The 15,645-nt window shown below is 53.2% G+C and overlaps 1 protein-coding gene across 3 annotated transcripts; it reads left to right on the forward strand.

Moving 5' to 3' along the window:
* Positions 1–574: 574 nt before the first annotated feature.
* RPS6KL1 (ribosomal protein S6 kinase like 1) lies at positions 575–15,073 on the forward strand. 3 transcript variants are annotated; one of them, XM_079128647.1, is made up of 11 exons: positions 600–645; positions 894–1,178; positions 2,706–2,830; positions 3,729–3,821; positions 9,214–9,261; positions 9,634–9,766; positions 10,501–11,109; positions 11,477–11,566; positions 11,715–11,797; positions 13,070–13,165; positions 13,462–15,073. In XM_079128647.1, the coding sequence occupies exons 2-11, from the start codon at positions 914–916 to the stop codon at positions 13,570–13,572; spliced, it is 1,653 nt and encodes a 550-aa protein (XP_078984773.1). In that variant the 5' UTR covers positions 600–645; positions 894–913; the 3' UTR covers positions 13,573–15,073. The 3 variants fall into 3 exon arrangements, with proteins under 3 accessions (XP_078984774.1, XP_078984775.1, XP_078984773.1); XM_079128648.1 differs by lacking the exon at positions 13,070–13,165 and having other exon boundaries at positions 575–1,178; XM_079128649.1 differs by lacking the exons at positions 11,715–11,797; positions 13,070–13,165; positions 13,462–15,073 and having other exon boundaries at positions 575–1,178; positions 11,365–11,618.
* Positions 15,074–15,645: the final 572 nt, after the last annotated feature.

Here is a 15,645-nt window from a genome sequence, read left to right on the forward strand (position 1 = left end):
GAGGTCAGAGTCATCCCGTCCATAGACTGGGTCACCCTGCCCCGCCTGCCCTTTCTCAGCAAACTCCATCTAAAGTGGCACCAAATCTGCCCCTTAGTCATCTCACTGCCAATGGGCTTCAAGGCTAGGCTCTATACCCAGCTCTCTGCTGGTTCCTGGAGGGTCCTCACTCACTGGCCATGCTGACCTCAGGACCAAGGGAAACCAAAGAAAGCAGAGATAGTCCATCCTGTCCTGGGAGAGGTGCCACTGAGCTGAACCCAAAGGGCAGATGAGATTCCCACAGGGGGCAGGTTGGGGGGACAGTGTGAGGAACTGCCTTTGAGCTCAGCATGTGTGGATTCCACTTGTTTAACATGTGCTACACAGCAGATTTGCTCTGCGAAGGTCCCTTGAAGGGTCACAGATATCCTCAACTTTCTCCAGTGCTCAACACATAGTATATGCCTAAGAAATATTTGTTGAGCTGAATTTTTTTAATATATATATTTTTTTATTCCAAGGATCGAGCCCAGGGGTGCTTAACTACTGAGTCACATCCCCAGCCCTTTTTTTTATTTTGGATCGGGGTCTCACTAAGTTGCTGAGGCTGGCTTTGAACTTGCGATCCTCCTGCCTCAGCCTCCCAAGCTGCTGGGATTACAGGTAGGTGCCACCACACCCAGCCTGTTGAACTGAATTTGAATAGAAAGGGGGAAAAAAACCCTGTGTTTTCTATCATTACCAACACTTGGGAAGGATCTGGCTCTCTGAAGGGACCTTACCCACATTACCACTGATCCTTCGACCTTTTGGAGGTGGACAGTCTCCCCAATATTAAGTGGAGAGAACCAGGGTACAGAGAGTAGTGTGACTCCCAGCCAGGATCTCCCCAGTGCATTTGCTCATTCCAGGTCCCATCTGCAAGGCAGCCATGAGCCTGGTGACCTTTGAATGCCTGCCGGGCCCAGGTCTGGAGCCTGAGCCCTGTTCAAGAGCACGGTCCCAGGCCTCTGTATACCTAGAGCAGATTCGCAACCAGGTGGCGATGGGAGCACCTGACATGACCAAGCATGACTACCTGGTGGATGCAGCCACGCAGATCCGACTGGCCCTGGAGCGTGATGTTAGTGAGGACTACGAGGCAGCCTTCAACCACTACCAGAACGGGGTGGACGTGCTGCTCCGAGGCGTGCACGGTGAGGTCTGGGCAGGGACGGGGTGGGCGGGGAAGGGCCAGTACAGGACTTCCCTTGTCACACACCTGTCCTGGCCTTTGTTCCTCTACAGCAGGGTAGGGGTGCTGTTTGGCAGGGCATTATGCTAACCCTGCAGGGTATCTGTGAAGGACAATAATGACAGCTAGCATTTATTCAGCCATTCCTATTTATTAGGCTTCCTTCTAAGGGCTCTTGTGAGTATGTAGGAGCGGTTTTCTTTCTTCCTTTTTTTTTTTTTGAGATGGGGGTCTCACTGAGATGGGATCTTGCCCAGGCTGGTCTTGAACTTGTGGGATCAAGCATTCCTCCCACCTCAGCTGCCAGAGTAGCTAGGACTACAGGCATTTGCAGCCAGGCCCTAAGGAACTAGTTTTTCAGACTTGTTTTCCAGATGAGGAACCTGAGGCATGGGGCAGTAAAATAGATTGCTCGAGGCTCCCTAGCTCCCAAGGGGCACAACTGGGGTTGGAGCAGTTTTGGCTGCTGAAGCTGTGTGCTTGGCTTATCACTTGGCCACCCCTGGGACTGACTGGGTTGCTGCTCCCTGGAGCTGGCCCTCTAGCGTCATGTGTGGCTCAGGAGTTGATAATGGCCAGTTAGTCCCAGGTGGGAAGAATAATGAGGAGGAAGTAGAGGGGAGAGGGAAAACAGGCCAGATGGGGCCAACGAGGGGCATTTTCTTTTCTTTTTTCTTTTTTTTTTTTTTTGCGGTGCACGAGATTGAACCCAGGGCCTTGTACTTACGAGGCACACGTTCTATCAACTGAGCTATATCCCCAACCCAACAAGGAGCATTTTCTAGAAATAAAAACTCTAACTTGCATGCTGAAGAACAGCACATGCTTTGTCCAGCGGAGGCCCAAGGTGTTGCAGAGGGAGGACCTGGAGGGGAAAGGGAGACCTGCTCAGGGCAGAGTGAGGCATTTCCATGCTGGGGGAGAGGCTGGTGCTGAGGCCAGTTTGAGACCCTGAGGTCCTTGTGAACAGGCCACAGACAGCAGTTGCCCCACTAAGTCTTCCCATGCTCTTGCTAACGAGGCCCCTCCAAGCGTGGGTTTGGGCCTGTCTCAGACTTCTTTTGCCCGCTGATCTGGTCTCCACCCTGATACCCTTTCACACTGGACCTCAGAGATGGAGGAAGCAATGCTCTTCCGCTCTGAATAAATGGACGTGGGAGTCCCCACGCTGACCCTTTCCATGGTGTGATGGCGGCCACAGAGGTGGTAGGTGATGACTATAAAGTGTAGCTGGTCAAGCGGTGACTGTGGTTCCCAGATTCCACCTGCCATCTTATTCCTCCTCTCACTTGGGGGTCTGCCATCTCTAGGGTGGAGACTCAAGAACAGATCTGGGGACAGAATCTGCTGAGGCAGTCTTAGAAATAGGAGCCATCTGCTGTGGAGGTTGAAGGGCAGGCACCTGAAGCTGGAATCTCAGTCCCAGAGTTGTGGGGGAGGGCCGGGGTGGGAGACAGGCCCAGGCCCCCGTGACTCTCGTTCCCTACAGTTGATCCCAACAAGGAGCGGCGAGAGGCCGTGAAACTCAAAGTCACGAAGTACCTGCGGCGGGCTGAGGAGATCTTCAACTGCCACCTGCAGCGGACGCTGGGCAGCGGAACCAGCCCCAACACGGTGAGGAGACCCTCCCCAGGATCCTGAGCAGGAAGGAGGTTCCTGAGGGGAGAGCTGAGGCCCACCCTTGCAGTCACTGCAGGGCAGGGCGGTAGCGGAGGGCGGAAGTTGCCAGGCTGTGGAGCCAGAGCTGCCCTCCTGTTCCCCGCTTCCTCTCTCTCCCACGCGCTCACTGCTCATTCATTCCCAGACGCACGCTGACTCATCCCCAGTCCAGTCGCGCCCACAGAGGACTTTCCACGTGTATTCGGATACGGCACCCCAGCTTGCACGCAGCTCCATATACGTGCTCACGCGTGTGCCCCCCAGCCTCCAGCCCCTTGAGCATGCCACTGGCCTTTGGAGCACACATGAACATGTGGATGTGTACATACACATATCTGCCAAGGCTCTCCCCATGTGGCTTTTGCTGACCCGGAGGGTGCTCAAACAGGGTCCAAGTTCCCGTGCCTACTTGTGTGCACAGATGTACACGTGCACCCACCTAGGCTCACTGGATCTTGCAGGCTGCCTTAACCCAAAGCAGACAGCTTGGTCTTCCAACCATGTTCCCCTAACATACATGTACCTGGGTTCTTTCCCATCCCTTACCCTGAAGCATCTGTCTACTGTGGATGCGGCTTTGAGAACTTCTGAAGCCCTGAGAACTCTGGGGGGCCTGGAGGGCTAGGCAGAGGCCGAGCAAAAAGGTCAGCCTGGCCACCCTGGACCAGTGTGGCCCCCCAAGAGTCAAGGCCAGCTTCTCGACTCAGCCTGTCCCTGTGAGGTGGGGTCTGCCTGGACTCTGGTCCTACTCACTGTGGTACCACTGCTCTCCCAGCAGCCAGAAGCCCCTGCTCACAGCCAAGTGAGGCAACTCAACCCTGAGCCCACTCGTGCCTGTCTCCCTCCTCCACAGGGATTCAGCAGCCTGAGGCTCCGGCCCATCCGCACACTGAGCTCTGCTCTGGAGCAGCTGAGGGGCTGCAGGGTGGTTGGGGTCATCGACAAGGTGAGTGGATGTCCAGGGCGTGGGAGGCAGAGAAGGAAAGGTGTATTGCCATCAAGGGTGGCAGATGGGAGAGGCGGGTGTGACGGCAGTGGGTCTGTAGCGCTGCCTGCGCACCTGCAGGGGCTGGTGGGCACAGTCAGAGGAGAGAGCAACTGAATCCAGGGGCCCCCCCTTTCCCACTCCTCACACTCCAGTTGGGTCCCGGAGAGGTAAACAGGGGAATGAGAAGAGGCAACCAGCACCCTCTCCACAGTGCTGTGACCCAGACACACAAAACCAGCAGAGACCCCAGGAAGAAGCTGCCCAGGACACCCTACAAGCACTTCCTGTCCTGCCCATTCCCAGTCCTCACAGGCCCCCACCTACTCTCACTTTGCACCCCAGGGGTGCAGCCCATCGCACACAGCTGTAACTCCCTGTGACGGGAATGTGCTCGTTGCAAATCTCCCCAGCTGAGGACCAAGTGGGCCTGCATTGTCCAGGGCCTTGGCAACTCTCCCATCCTCCCTGGCACTCCCACCCTCATCCGGACCCCATCCTGCACTCTGCCTTAATTCAGGGCAGACAGGAAGATAGGAGATGACATCTCAACCCTCACTCGGGGCATTCATTACTAAAGTGGGGAATCAGAGGTACAAACATGTCAAACGAGAGCTGAGCCAGTCAGATTCTCCCCTGTCCTCCATGCAGAGCTCCCTGAGTATCTCTAAAACAGTTTTTTTTTTTTTTTTTTTTTTTTTTCCCCAGACTGGTCATTTATCAGAATCACTTAGGGAGCTTTCCCAAAATATAGATGCCTGGACTCCACCCCACATCTGTGGTGTTAGAGGCTGAACCCAGAGTTGAACCCAAGACTCTGCAATTTAAAACACTTGTTGGATGATTTGGGTGGCTCTGGAGTCCATAGAGAACAGACCAATGTGGGTTTCCCCCATACAACAGGTCAGCATGTCTGCTGCGGGTGGGGGTGAGGGACCGGGGCCAGCGGGGAGCAGACCCCGTGCCTCACAATGCACAAAGTGACCACAGGCAAGTCCCTCAGTGCTCTGAGCTTTGGATTCCTCATCTGTAAAGTGGGGTGGGAATTCTCCCCACAAAGGGTGATCTGGGAAGAAAAATGAAATAATTTGGGGGAAAGGCCCGGCACATGCAAATACATTCAATGCATGTTTGATGGCTCCCAGTGCAAGTGACAGCCAGTGGAGAGGCACAGGCTCCCAGCCTCAGGCCTTGCTACAGCTGCTTCTCCCGGGTCCCTGGAATAGGCCCCAGACTGTCACCATGGCCCAGCCAGTTTCCATCTGCCACAGCCCCTCCCCCTATACTATCTCAGTGGATGCAGCCCCAGCCTGACCTTGACCAAGCACAGCCGCTCCCGTGGACAGGCTGGGGAGATAACCAACACCATTTCCTGCTAAACCGTAGGTGTTATGCTGAGCAGTGTCCCAAGTTAAATTAGCTTGAGAAACAGTGAGTTAAAGTTGCATTTCTTTTTTTTTTTTTTTTTTTAATGGTAGGAGTCTCAGGCTTTTAGGATGCAGATGTATATTTGGGGTCTCCCAGAGGGAGTTCTATGACACAGAATCCCTCAAATTTGTTTAACCCTAGTGCTACTCTGAGGCCTCTGCAGAGGGAAAGCACAAATCAAGGCCAGACTTAACCACCCCGTCTCCAGCACACCCTTTCTTTTGCCCCTTTTGTGTGCAGTTTATGGAGTCAGCTGCCTCCTGAGACCCTGCTTACTACTCCTGTGTCATACCCAAGCCAGGAATAGCACTTTCCCCAAATTAGGAAAGGTGTTAGGACCACTGGGTTCATTCCATAGCTCTGCCCAGGCAGATTCGGGTGGCAAAGCAGTGCCAGCCACCTACAGTCTGCAGGCCCAGGAAGGCAGCAAGGGTACCCTGAAGGTGTCCAGTTGTTGGGCTTAACTGGGCCAGGTAGGGGGTCCCTAGGGGCTAAAGAGAAGCCGGCAGGAATAGGGGTGGCAGGGAGCAGGGAGGTAAGTGAGTCAGGCATTAGACAGACAGCCAGGACACCCACGGGTTCATCCTCAGGGAACCTGGGGACCAGGGAGATGTCACTCAAGTTTTGCTGAGCTTCTTCCAGAAGCCAGCCTCTGAGTCTGGCATGGAGAAGAAAAAGGTTATTCAAGTCACTTCTTGCTTTATTTGGCTCACACAGGGGTGTTTTTTGTTTTTAATTGTCACCAACATTTTTAAATGTGCAGATTTCAAATAAAAAGTCCAGATTTCTGACTTCTCTTGAAAAAAGTCAAAAGATCTGGAAATTCAGGGTTCGCATTCCCACATGACTGGAGAGGCTTCCCTCCTGTTCACCTCGTCCCCTTCCGCGCCCCCAACCCACACACTTTCACATTGGGCTTTTGAGTTTGAGAACCTGTTTGAATCTTTTGGATTGTTTGCTCCATGAAAGATTCCTCCTGGGACTTAGATTTGGGCATCTTTAAAGAGATGGTTCGTGCTAGGGAGATAGCTCAATCGGTAGAGTGCTCACCTTGCAAGCACAAGGCCCTGGGTTCAATCCCCAGCACTGCAAAAAAAAAAAAAAAAAAGAGGGTATATTGTGTTTCACTGAAGCTTTAATCATCTCTGTGTCTTAGGAACTCAGTGGGTTTTTTTCTAAAAAGAAAAAAGTCACCTTTTAAGAAAGGCAAGAGCAGGTACCCTGAACTGCCTTCCATCTTTCTAATTATAAGACTCACCTGATATTCATGAGGCATGTTGTCATTTACAGCACTGTGGCATTAGGTCCTCGTGGTTGCTGTGTAGGATAGTAGCCAATAGCCACTTAAGACTATTTACATTAGTAGTGATTAAAATCAAGTATTCTGTCTCAGTGGCACTAGGCACATTTCAAGGGCTAAATAGTCACATAAAGCTAGTAGCTTCAACACTGGACGGTGCAGAAATACAACATTTCCACCATGGCAGGAAGATCTATTGAACATGTTGCATTTTAATGATTGTCAGAGAATGAAACCAAGGTTCATGGAGGTCAAGTACTAGATAGTACTCTGTCCCTCAGGCCACTAAGCAAAAGAAGAAGGGGATTTTTTTGTTTGGTTGCATTAATGGGAAAATGCCCCCTTTGCTGCCCTTTAGAATATAATGAAAGAGAAAGGAGTTAAAACTGGAAAAAACAAACAAGTCAAAAGTTACCTAACTCCAAGATAATCTCTGTTAATGTTCTGGCCTAATTCTTTCTAGATGAGTAGTTAGATTTTAATGTTTTTTAAAACACAAATCTTTGGATGTATGGGTAAAGTGGTCTTTCTGGCTTTGCCTTCACTGCTGGATTTTTGGACATTAAATCAAGAGGGTCTTGCCCAGGACAAGGTGGTGGGGAATCCCACTTGGCATGGGATGGTGGGGAATTATCCGGGGTGTTGGTACTTGTGGGAAACTCTGTTCTCTGAAATGACCCCAGCGTTTTCTGCTTTTCTTTTTCAAACATTGCACAAGTTTGGTCAAGGAGCCAAGACCAGGGCTCTTTCTCTTGCTGAAGGGGAGACCTCTAGTGGTGAAAAGACACCTCCTGGGTCAATGGGCTGGCACTCACCTAGTCTGTGCCTTTCCTTTTCCTGATAGTGGAGAAAGTGAGGCCCAGAAGGGAAGGCACTTGCCATTGTCACCTAGTTGTGTCCCCAGTTGCAGTGAAGTCTTCAGGGCTCTGGAATCAGCCTGCCTGAGCTACTTTTTAGCAGTGGGACTGTAGGTGGGCAATATCACCTTTCTGAGTCTCAATTTCTTCATCAATAAAATGAGCCACTAGTAAGCGTCACCTGGTAGAGTTGGAATAAGTAACCTGTGGCAAGTACCCAGCACAGGGTGAACTCTTCACAGCCAATGCAGATTTTTTCTACAATGCTCCTGACAATTGCTGTGGATTCTGAGGGTCTGTACTTGAATCGACTGCTTTAGTCAAACCCTCCAGTGACCCTCTGAGGGAGGAACTGCTGTGAGCCCACCCTGCAGGTAAGAAGAGCAAGGTTCAGAGGCTGTGTGACTTGGCGAGTGAGATATCCACCATTCTCACAGTCTGCATTCATGGAGGTCTTCCCTGTGTGGCTTCGTCAAGCCCATGATGTGGAGAAGTGGCATTTGTGATTCCTGTTTGGTGCTAGAAAACGTTGCCTCACTTGCCGTTATGTAGTCGGAAGGCACTCTTCCCCACCCTGGATCCTGGTGGCACCCTCACTGTCTGGCCTCAGGGTCGGCTCCCACTCCTCACTGTGGCCAGCCGAGCCTCCCTGGGAGGCCACAGCAGGCAGTGACCAAGGAGTCGCAATACCAGGGTGCTGTCTTGCCCCCACATGCCCCTTATCCTGGCTGAGCCCTCTGCCTTCCTGTCCTGATACACCCATGTTCCCCCTCCTGCCACTGGGCCCACCCACGGAGATGAGCCAATGACCCAACTCCAAACAGGGCCTGAACCCAGCAATTGGCTGACTACCGCCTATAACCAAAACCAACACCAGGAGGGGCTGCTTTCTGAAGATAGCTTCCAGAGAGAGATTTATTCTTTCAGACTGGCCTGGAACTTCTGGGCTTAAGCAACTCTCCTGCCTCAACCTCCTGTGTAGCTGTATTGTACAACCACATCTGGCTTAGAGAGAACTTTATTTTTAAAAAGGAAGTGCAGCAGGGCAATGGGAGAGACCCCAAGAAGATTGCCAGGCCCAGGCATGGTTCATCCCAGTGACCTGGAGCCAAACACTCAGAGCCTCAGCTTCCTCACTTGTAAAGCAAGGATCGGAGGAAGTGAGTGACTCTGAGGTCCCTTCTAGCTGTGACACCTTCAGACCCTGCAGGATGTTGGGCTCTGGGTGAGGTCTAAGGTGAAGGATTGATCTCCTCCTGTGGGGCCTGGCCAAGCATGGGCAAGAAGTGGGAGGGGTACTCTTCTCACATAGATGTCCCCCCAGCCCCAGCAGCTGATGCTTGGGCCACTCGCCAGGCATGTGTGAAGTACCCACTCCATCCATGTGCTGTGCATGGCTCTGGGAATACAAAGCTAGATAATGTGGCCCCTGCCCTCATGGAGTTCAGAGTTCAGGGAGATAAGTAATGAGACACAGTGTGACAAGGCTTCCCTGAGGGTGAGCCCAGAATGCACTGGTAATGGATTAGGTGCCACAGATGCTGGAGGAAGTAGCCCCAGATCTGGGACCTGCAGGTCTAGCAGGGTGGAAGAACAGGACAAGGTAGATGTCAGTTTAGATTAGAAGTGGGGGACCTCCTTTCTGTGCCTCCAAAGCCTGCCCTCCCTGCCCTTCCCTGGAGTGTCAGGGTGGAGGAGCCTGGTGCAGGGAGCAGAGAGTCCCAGGAATTGTCATGTGCCTTGATATGTGCCTCCTGGACTTTGGCAGGTGCAGCTGGTCCAGGACCCAGCAACTGGAGGGACCTTCGTGGTGAAGGCAGGTGCCACCCAGCTTCTGTCATGCTGCATTCCCCTTGGACTTCCTCAGAGCTCGGGAACCCCCTCAGAATGTGCATCTGGAGCCCATGCTCCCTCCAAATCCAAAAGTCGCTTGTTTTGCCCCTGGACATGGCCCCTGCCTTCTAAACAGACAAACATACACACACAATTTCATCCTTGGCCAGGAGGGTGGAGGACCTGATTCCTGAGGGAAGCAGGGAAAAGCTGGGTCAGGAACTGGGGAGACCTTTGCTCCTCAGAGTCTCCCACTTCTCATCTGGGTGCCCCTGAAGCAAGGGCTAGGATGACCCCTAACAGTGGCAGCCTCTGGCCCATCCCAGCTGACCTGCCCATCCTGTCCCCTCCCCAGAGCCTGCCCAGGTGCCACGTGGTGAACCGGGAGCGGCTGACCATAATCCCACATGGAGTGCCCTACATGACAAAGCTGCTGCGGTACTTTGTGAGTGAGGACTCCATCTTCTTGCACTTGGAACATGTGCAAGGTAAGGGGGCCTGAGGGGCCCTGTCAGCAACGTGATCCTTTTGAGTATTGTTGACACCAACCTCCTTAAAATACTGAGCCAGGGGGAGGGCTGTGGCTTTCACTAGATGCACAGCACAAATCAGGGATCCAGTCTTTCTGGAGATTGGTGCCAGAGGGGCCAGGAGGATGTCTGCACCTAAGCAAATGAGAGAGCATTTATGCAGCTGTCTCCTTTGAAACTACTCACTCTTGTCTTGGCACTTTTCATTTTTCTGGTTGGTGCCCATCCCTCAGAGTGGCCACACAGGATGGTGGTGACTGAAGCCGAAAGGACAGGAACTGAGTCATGTAGCTGATATTTGTTGATGATTATAGTAGTTTCTTTTAAAATAAGGTACATCCTTGAGTCATGACATAGAGCCATCATGAATTCCTGCCTGATTTTTAAATGCCATTATCTCATTCTTCCTAAAAAAGAAAAAAAAAATTAGAATATGTTAAACATTGGTGAACCCACCACACAAAACAAGGTCATTAACAATAAATACATCGACCTTGGGGTTCAGCATCTATGATATACAGGCTGCAAGTCTGAGTGGTAGGCAGGGACAGAGGTGAAGGGGTTGAACAAGGGAAGGAGCCCCGAAGATGGGGGGTCCATACCCAACATGGAGGGGAGGCGGGAGCGAGGCCACACCCAGGGTCCGTGCCCTTCTCCCTTCCCACGCTCACTGCTCCTTCTGCCTGGCCCAGGAGGCACTCTCTGGTCCCACCTACTCTCCCAGACGTATCCCCAACATTCTGGGCTCAGGTCTGGCTCCACCCAGGAGAAGGTGAAGGCCCAGCTCAACACCAGCCTCAGCCTCGGTCTCCTGACCCCAGCGCAGCTCCCTCCAGGCCACACCCTTGGGCAGGCCAGCATCCCTCTGGAACCTCCATGGACTTCTCAGAGCCTTCCTGCTGCCAGGGAGGCCCCCTCCCTCAGACCCCAGCGAGAAACTGAAAGTGAATCCACAGGCGAGACCAGCATTTCCTGCTCCTTGGACCTCACAATAGCCCCCAGGGGCTTGCACCTGCAAGCCAGGTGGGCTGGCCAGAGTTCAGACCCTAGGTCCCCTTGGGGGCTCCCTTGGGTTCGCAAGGGGGCTGGCCGGGTGCTTGGGGGCTGTGGCCGAGGTAGAGGTCAGAGCCACCCATCAGCGGGCAGGGCCAGCCTAGGGGGCGGTGGGGCTGTCTGGAGCGTGGAGGAGGAGAAGGTGAAGCAGTGGGCGGCTGAGATGCTGGTGGCACTGGAAGCACTACACGAGCAGGGGGTGCTGTGCCAAGACCTCAACCCCAGGAATCTGCTCCTGGACCAGGCAGGTAGGAGCCCCCATCACACTGCCCTTCCCTGCTTCTCAGGTGGGATGCCCCCAGGGCCCGGGGGACCTCTAAGGTTATGTGCCACTTCCCCTACCTCCATCCAGCCTTTCACACAGGACTCTGCTGGAGTCTGGCTGGTCTTTGTCCCCTGTGAGTCTAGGGCAGCAGCTCTCAGGAACACCCTGTGGGCCTCTGGGTCTCAGGACTGTGCTCTTAGGGAGACTGTCCAGCATGGCAACCTTTGACTCCCGCCAGGTGACTCCGTTGGGGGAAGCCCTGGAGCCACCTCCCCCATGCCAGCTGCTTGGTGATGCTGCCCTCAACTGTTGTCCCCTGTCATTTCTTCCTATACACACTGGACACGAAGGTCATATCCGGCTCACGTATTTTGGCCAGTGGTCAGAGGTGGAGCCCCAGTGCTGCCGGGAGGCTGTGGACCGTCTGTACAGTGCCCCAGGCAAGAGGCGGGGGGCTTGGTCTCTGGCACTTGTGTGTGGGTTGATTCTGAGGGCTATGGGTGACAGAGGGGATGGGCAGTGTCTGGTGGGATGAGAATGGAGAGGGCCCTTTGGATGCGGCAGGGATGTGTGTTCTTGTTCCCGCAGAGGTGGGTGGGATTTCTGAGCTGACTGAAGCCTGTGACTGGTGGAGCTTTGGGTCACTGCTGTATGAACTGCTGACGGGAAAGGTGAGTAGCTGGGAGGGTGTCGTGCCCTGGTGGGTACTGCTGGGTTCAGTCATTCCGTGGGCAGAGGCCTGGCCATGGGGCTTAAAGTCCTGTCACCCCTGGGGGCCACCAGAGATATAAGAAGTCACTTCCACGAGGCTGTGGGCACCCAGGACCTCACCACACTATCGGCTACTGCAGATGAAACTGTCAGCTTCTGTGAGTGTTAAGTTGGGACGGTCAGGGAAGGCTTCTGGAAGAGACACCAGGCTGAAGTTTGAAGAGAGGATGGAATTTGACACAACTCTCCTTCCCTGGATCATCCCAAACTTCCTCTGCTGGCTCCTCCCACACATGCCCTTGGGGGCTTCTGCCCCAGGTTTAAGTGGGAGGATGAGAGAGGGGTCTTTCATCTAGGGCAGTAGCTGCTCTGTCCTGTCTGGGTCAGCCAAGAGCTTAAGGTTCCCCTACAAGCCCTCTTGCTCAGGATGATGCCTGCCCTTTGTCCTCCACCACGATGAGCTCAGCACCACATCTGGGGCCAGTTAGGTTGGGAAGCAAGGGAGAGGCCAATCTGCATTTGAACAGAAAATAGCCAGATGGATGCAGTGTGACCTGAAGTCCAGACCTGACCTCCTGGCTCCCTCCTGCTTTTGTCCCCTATCTGGGGGCCTCTGAAAGTCCTGGCTGCAAATATTCACACACCCTGCAACACCAACCCAGCTCTCCTGGTCTCCCAACCACCTCTGCAGCCCAGGGTTCCTGGCCTTTGCCCTGGAGCTTCTGGAAGCTAATCCTGACTTCAAACAGAGCCCCTCTGCTCTCCAAAGCTGCACCTTTGGGCATGGAGAGGTCTTTCTATGTTGCTACATCCTTACTTTGGCCTTGGTGGCAACATGCCATGGTCAGCTGTCAGATGAGTAGCCTGTGGAGGCTTTTTTCTGTAAGGACAAGTCCCAGTGCTGTTCCTAATAGAGTGCCTGCCCTGATCACAACTCAGGATGGGTACTTCTAGCAAGCTTGCAGCCAGAAGGACCTGGCCTCAAACCCTGAACTCGGCACAAGTCCCTTTCCCTCTGAGCCTGCTTCTTGTCTTTAATGGATAAGGTACGTCAGGGATCTAGAACACACAGATCTGGCACATAGTAGATCTAAGCAAAAGGCAACTCTCCTTTTTATCATCATCCCCATGGAATGTGACATGAGGGTGGGGATGGGTTCCTGGCTGCCACTGGAGCGTAAACTTTCCTGGGACTGCCTCCTCAGAGGCCCTCCTCTCTCTTGTCCTCCCAGGCATTGTCACAGAGCCACCCCTCAGGATTCCAGGCCCACACCCAGCTCCATCTGCCTGAGTGGCTCAGTCCCCCAGCAGCCTCCCTGCTGACTGAGGTGAGGTGCAGCCTGGCCTAGAGGTGGGTGGGTTCTTGGCTTATGGGCATAGGATCCTCACAACCATGTGTGACTTGCGTGTGCTGATGTGGGTACTGGAGGGCAATAGGGCAATGCATAAAAATCCTATACACTGGTGGCCAACCACCCCCAATGACTTCCCACACCCTCTGGGGAAAACGGGGTTTACAGCCAGGGCTAGCAGGGAGTGGTACCTAAGACCATGGTGACTGAGACCTCAGAGGTGGGGGTGGGGAAGGCCTGTCAGAATACTGACCTCTGGCCTCTCCCAGCAGCTGCTACAGTTTGATCCCACTCGACGCCTGGGTGCTGCAGGAGGTGGAATCAGCAAACTCAAGTCCCACCCCTTTTTCAGTACTATACAGTGGAGTAGACTGGTGGGGTAATGGGGTGAAATGGGTGATGGTAGCAGCTGAACAGATCTGGATGCCTGCCTGCCAGGGCTGGCCGCTCTGATCAGTGGACTGCAGGTGAAGAATGAAGGGCAGCTGTCTTTCCCGCTCAGCTCTCTGCATGGGCCTCAGAAGCAATTACCACCACTGCCCCAAAAGGGCCAGCCTCTGGAGAAGCTGCAGAGGGGCAGCAAGGCTCCCCCTGCTAAGCAGCTTGACCAGCCTTCCACCCATCAAGCCAGCAGACGCCTGTTGAGTGCACACCCTGTACCCTAACACAGACCTACCACGTTAAAGGGCGCCTTCTGTGACACTGGCTTTGAACTATGGACCACCTGCTGAGCCCACCAGGAGGTTTTGTGAAATATTTCTTCATTACTGTGCTGTGCCTGACTCAGGACATCTCTGGGGACTCGTCACGGGGTACTGATCCACTGGCTGCTCAGTAGACCCAAACCAGGACCAACCCTGGCTGTCTTCTTAGTCACACAGCAAGCTGCTACTAGTTGCTTCCATCAGAAGCTGTTCCCATAGGGGTGGAGAACCTGGGAAGCAGGGGAGAAGGTGCAGGACTGGATGATCCACTCTTAATTTCCTGTCCAGGACCCCTTTGTGGTGGTTTCAGACTTAGGAAAGCAAAAGGGAGGGGAGAAACTAAGAGAGAATAAGGCAGAATAGAATGGGGGCAGGGGTTACAGTTTTGCCATTTAGAACAAGTTTGAAAACAATGAAAAGCTTTTTTAGCTGAGCATAGTGGCACATGCCTATTATTCCAGTGACTCAGGAGCCTGAGGCAGGAGGATTACAAGTTCAAGGCCAGGTTGGGCAACATAAGTCTCAAAAAAAGTAAGTGGGGGTGCTGGGTGGAGAGGCTAGAGATGTAGCTCGGTGGTACAGCAGCCCCTGGGTTCAATATCCAGCACAGGGGGAACAATTTTTTTTTTCTTCCCCAGCTGCCAGCTGGCCCACCTGTCAGGGGAGCCTGCCCCAGGTTCCGAGAGGGGCTGAAGCAGCTAAGACAGGTTATGCCTGTGTGAGGATTTTCTCAGGCATTGGTTCTGTTTACCATACTGCATTTTGGTTGTGAGGTTCTACTCAATTCACGGCCCACTGTGACTTCATCCCTGTTTGGAATAAGAAATCATGAAACACAGAAAACGATCATTCACTTCTTTTAGTCAGAAGCAAGTTTCTGGTCTCCAACAAACTGGGTAAGTGGGCACCCTAAAGAGCCCAGGTATGTCCCTCTCATACAAGAACCAACTTCCACTAAACCTCTGCCCCCAGCTCCTTCCTGCCAGTGTCTCCATCACCACCAGGTGGCACCTCTGGAGGACCAACTCACTCTCAGGCCAGACTTGGTGTCCTGGTCCAAGGTTCCTCAGCTTCTCAGGACCCTGGGGCAGAGGACAAGGAAAGCACAGCCTGTGTGTGATTCTCTGTGCCCGTGCCCAGGCACTGGCCCACCCCCTAATAAAGCCTGCTCTTCCTACTGTGTCCTTGCATCATTAATGTAGTCAAAGTGCTCGCGAGAAGGGGCAGATTGGGTCCTGCTAGGAGGAGCTGCCTCAGGTCCCAGTGGAAGTGGCAGTGTGGGGAGGACTGGGCTCTGTGGGAAATAAAAGAGGGTCATGACACCTGGCTGGTAGAGGGGACTAGTTTTCCTCAGTGACCCCCTCAGGAGATGGTAGCTCCTGAGAAAATTGAGACTCCAAGAGAGTAACAGCAGGACCTCAAAGAATTCCCGTTCCTTCTACTACACTCCCCGGTCAGGCCAGATTACTTCCATCCACTGATTCATGAAGTGCCAAGTCACTTCTGGGCCCCCTCCTGCCAGCACACACTACACACATGGCACCGTTAGGGTCTCAGTTTAGAATACTGTCCCAGTACTAATAAGGTTTACAGTTGACCTTTCAAAAAAAAGGACTTAGGTTTACTAGAAAAATCAATAAAGCTTCTGGCACCAAGCCCTGGACTTGACAGATAATTCTAGTTTTTCATTTGATTGAACCTAATTCTTTTTTGTACCCATCAGCTCTAGTTCCACCCTCTAGGACCTACTTC

This window comes from Sciurus vulgaris (assembly GCF_902686455.1).
Source record: "Sciurus vulgaris genome assembly, chromosome: 2".
NCBI classification, from domain to species: Eukaryota; Metazoa; Chordata; class Mammalia; order Rodentia; family Sciuridae; genus Sciurus; species Sciurus vulgaris.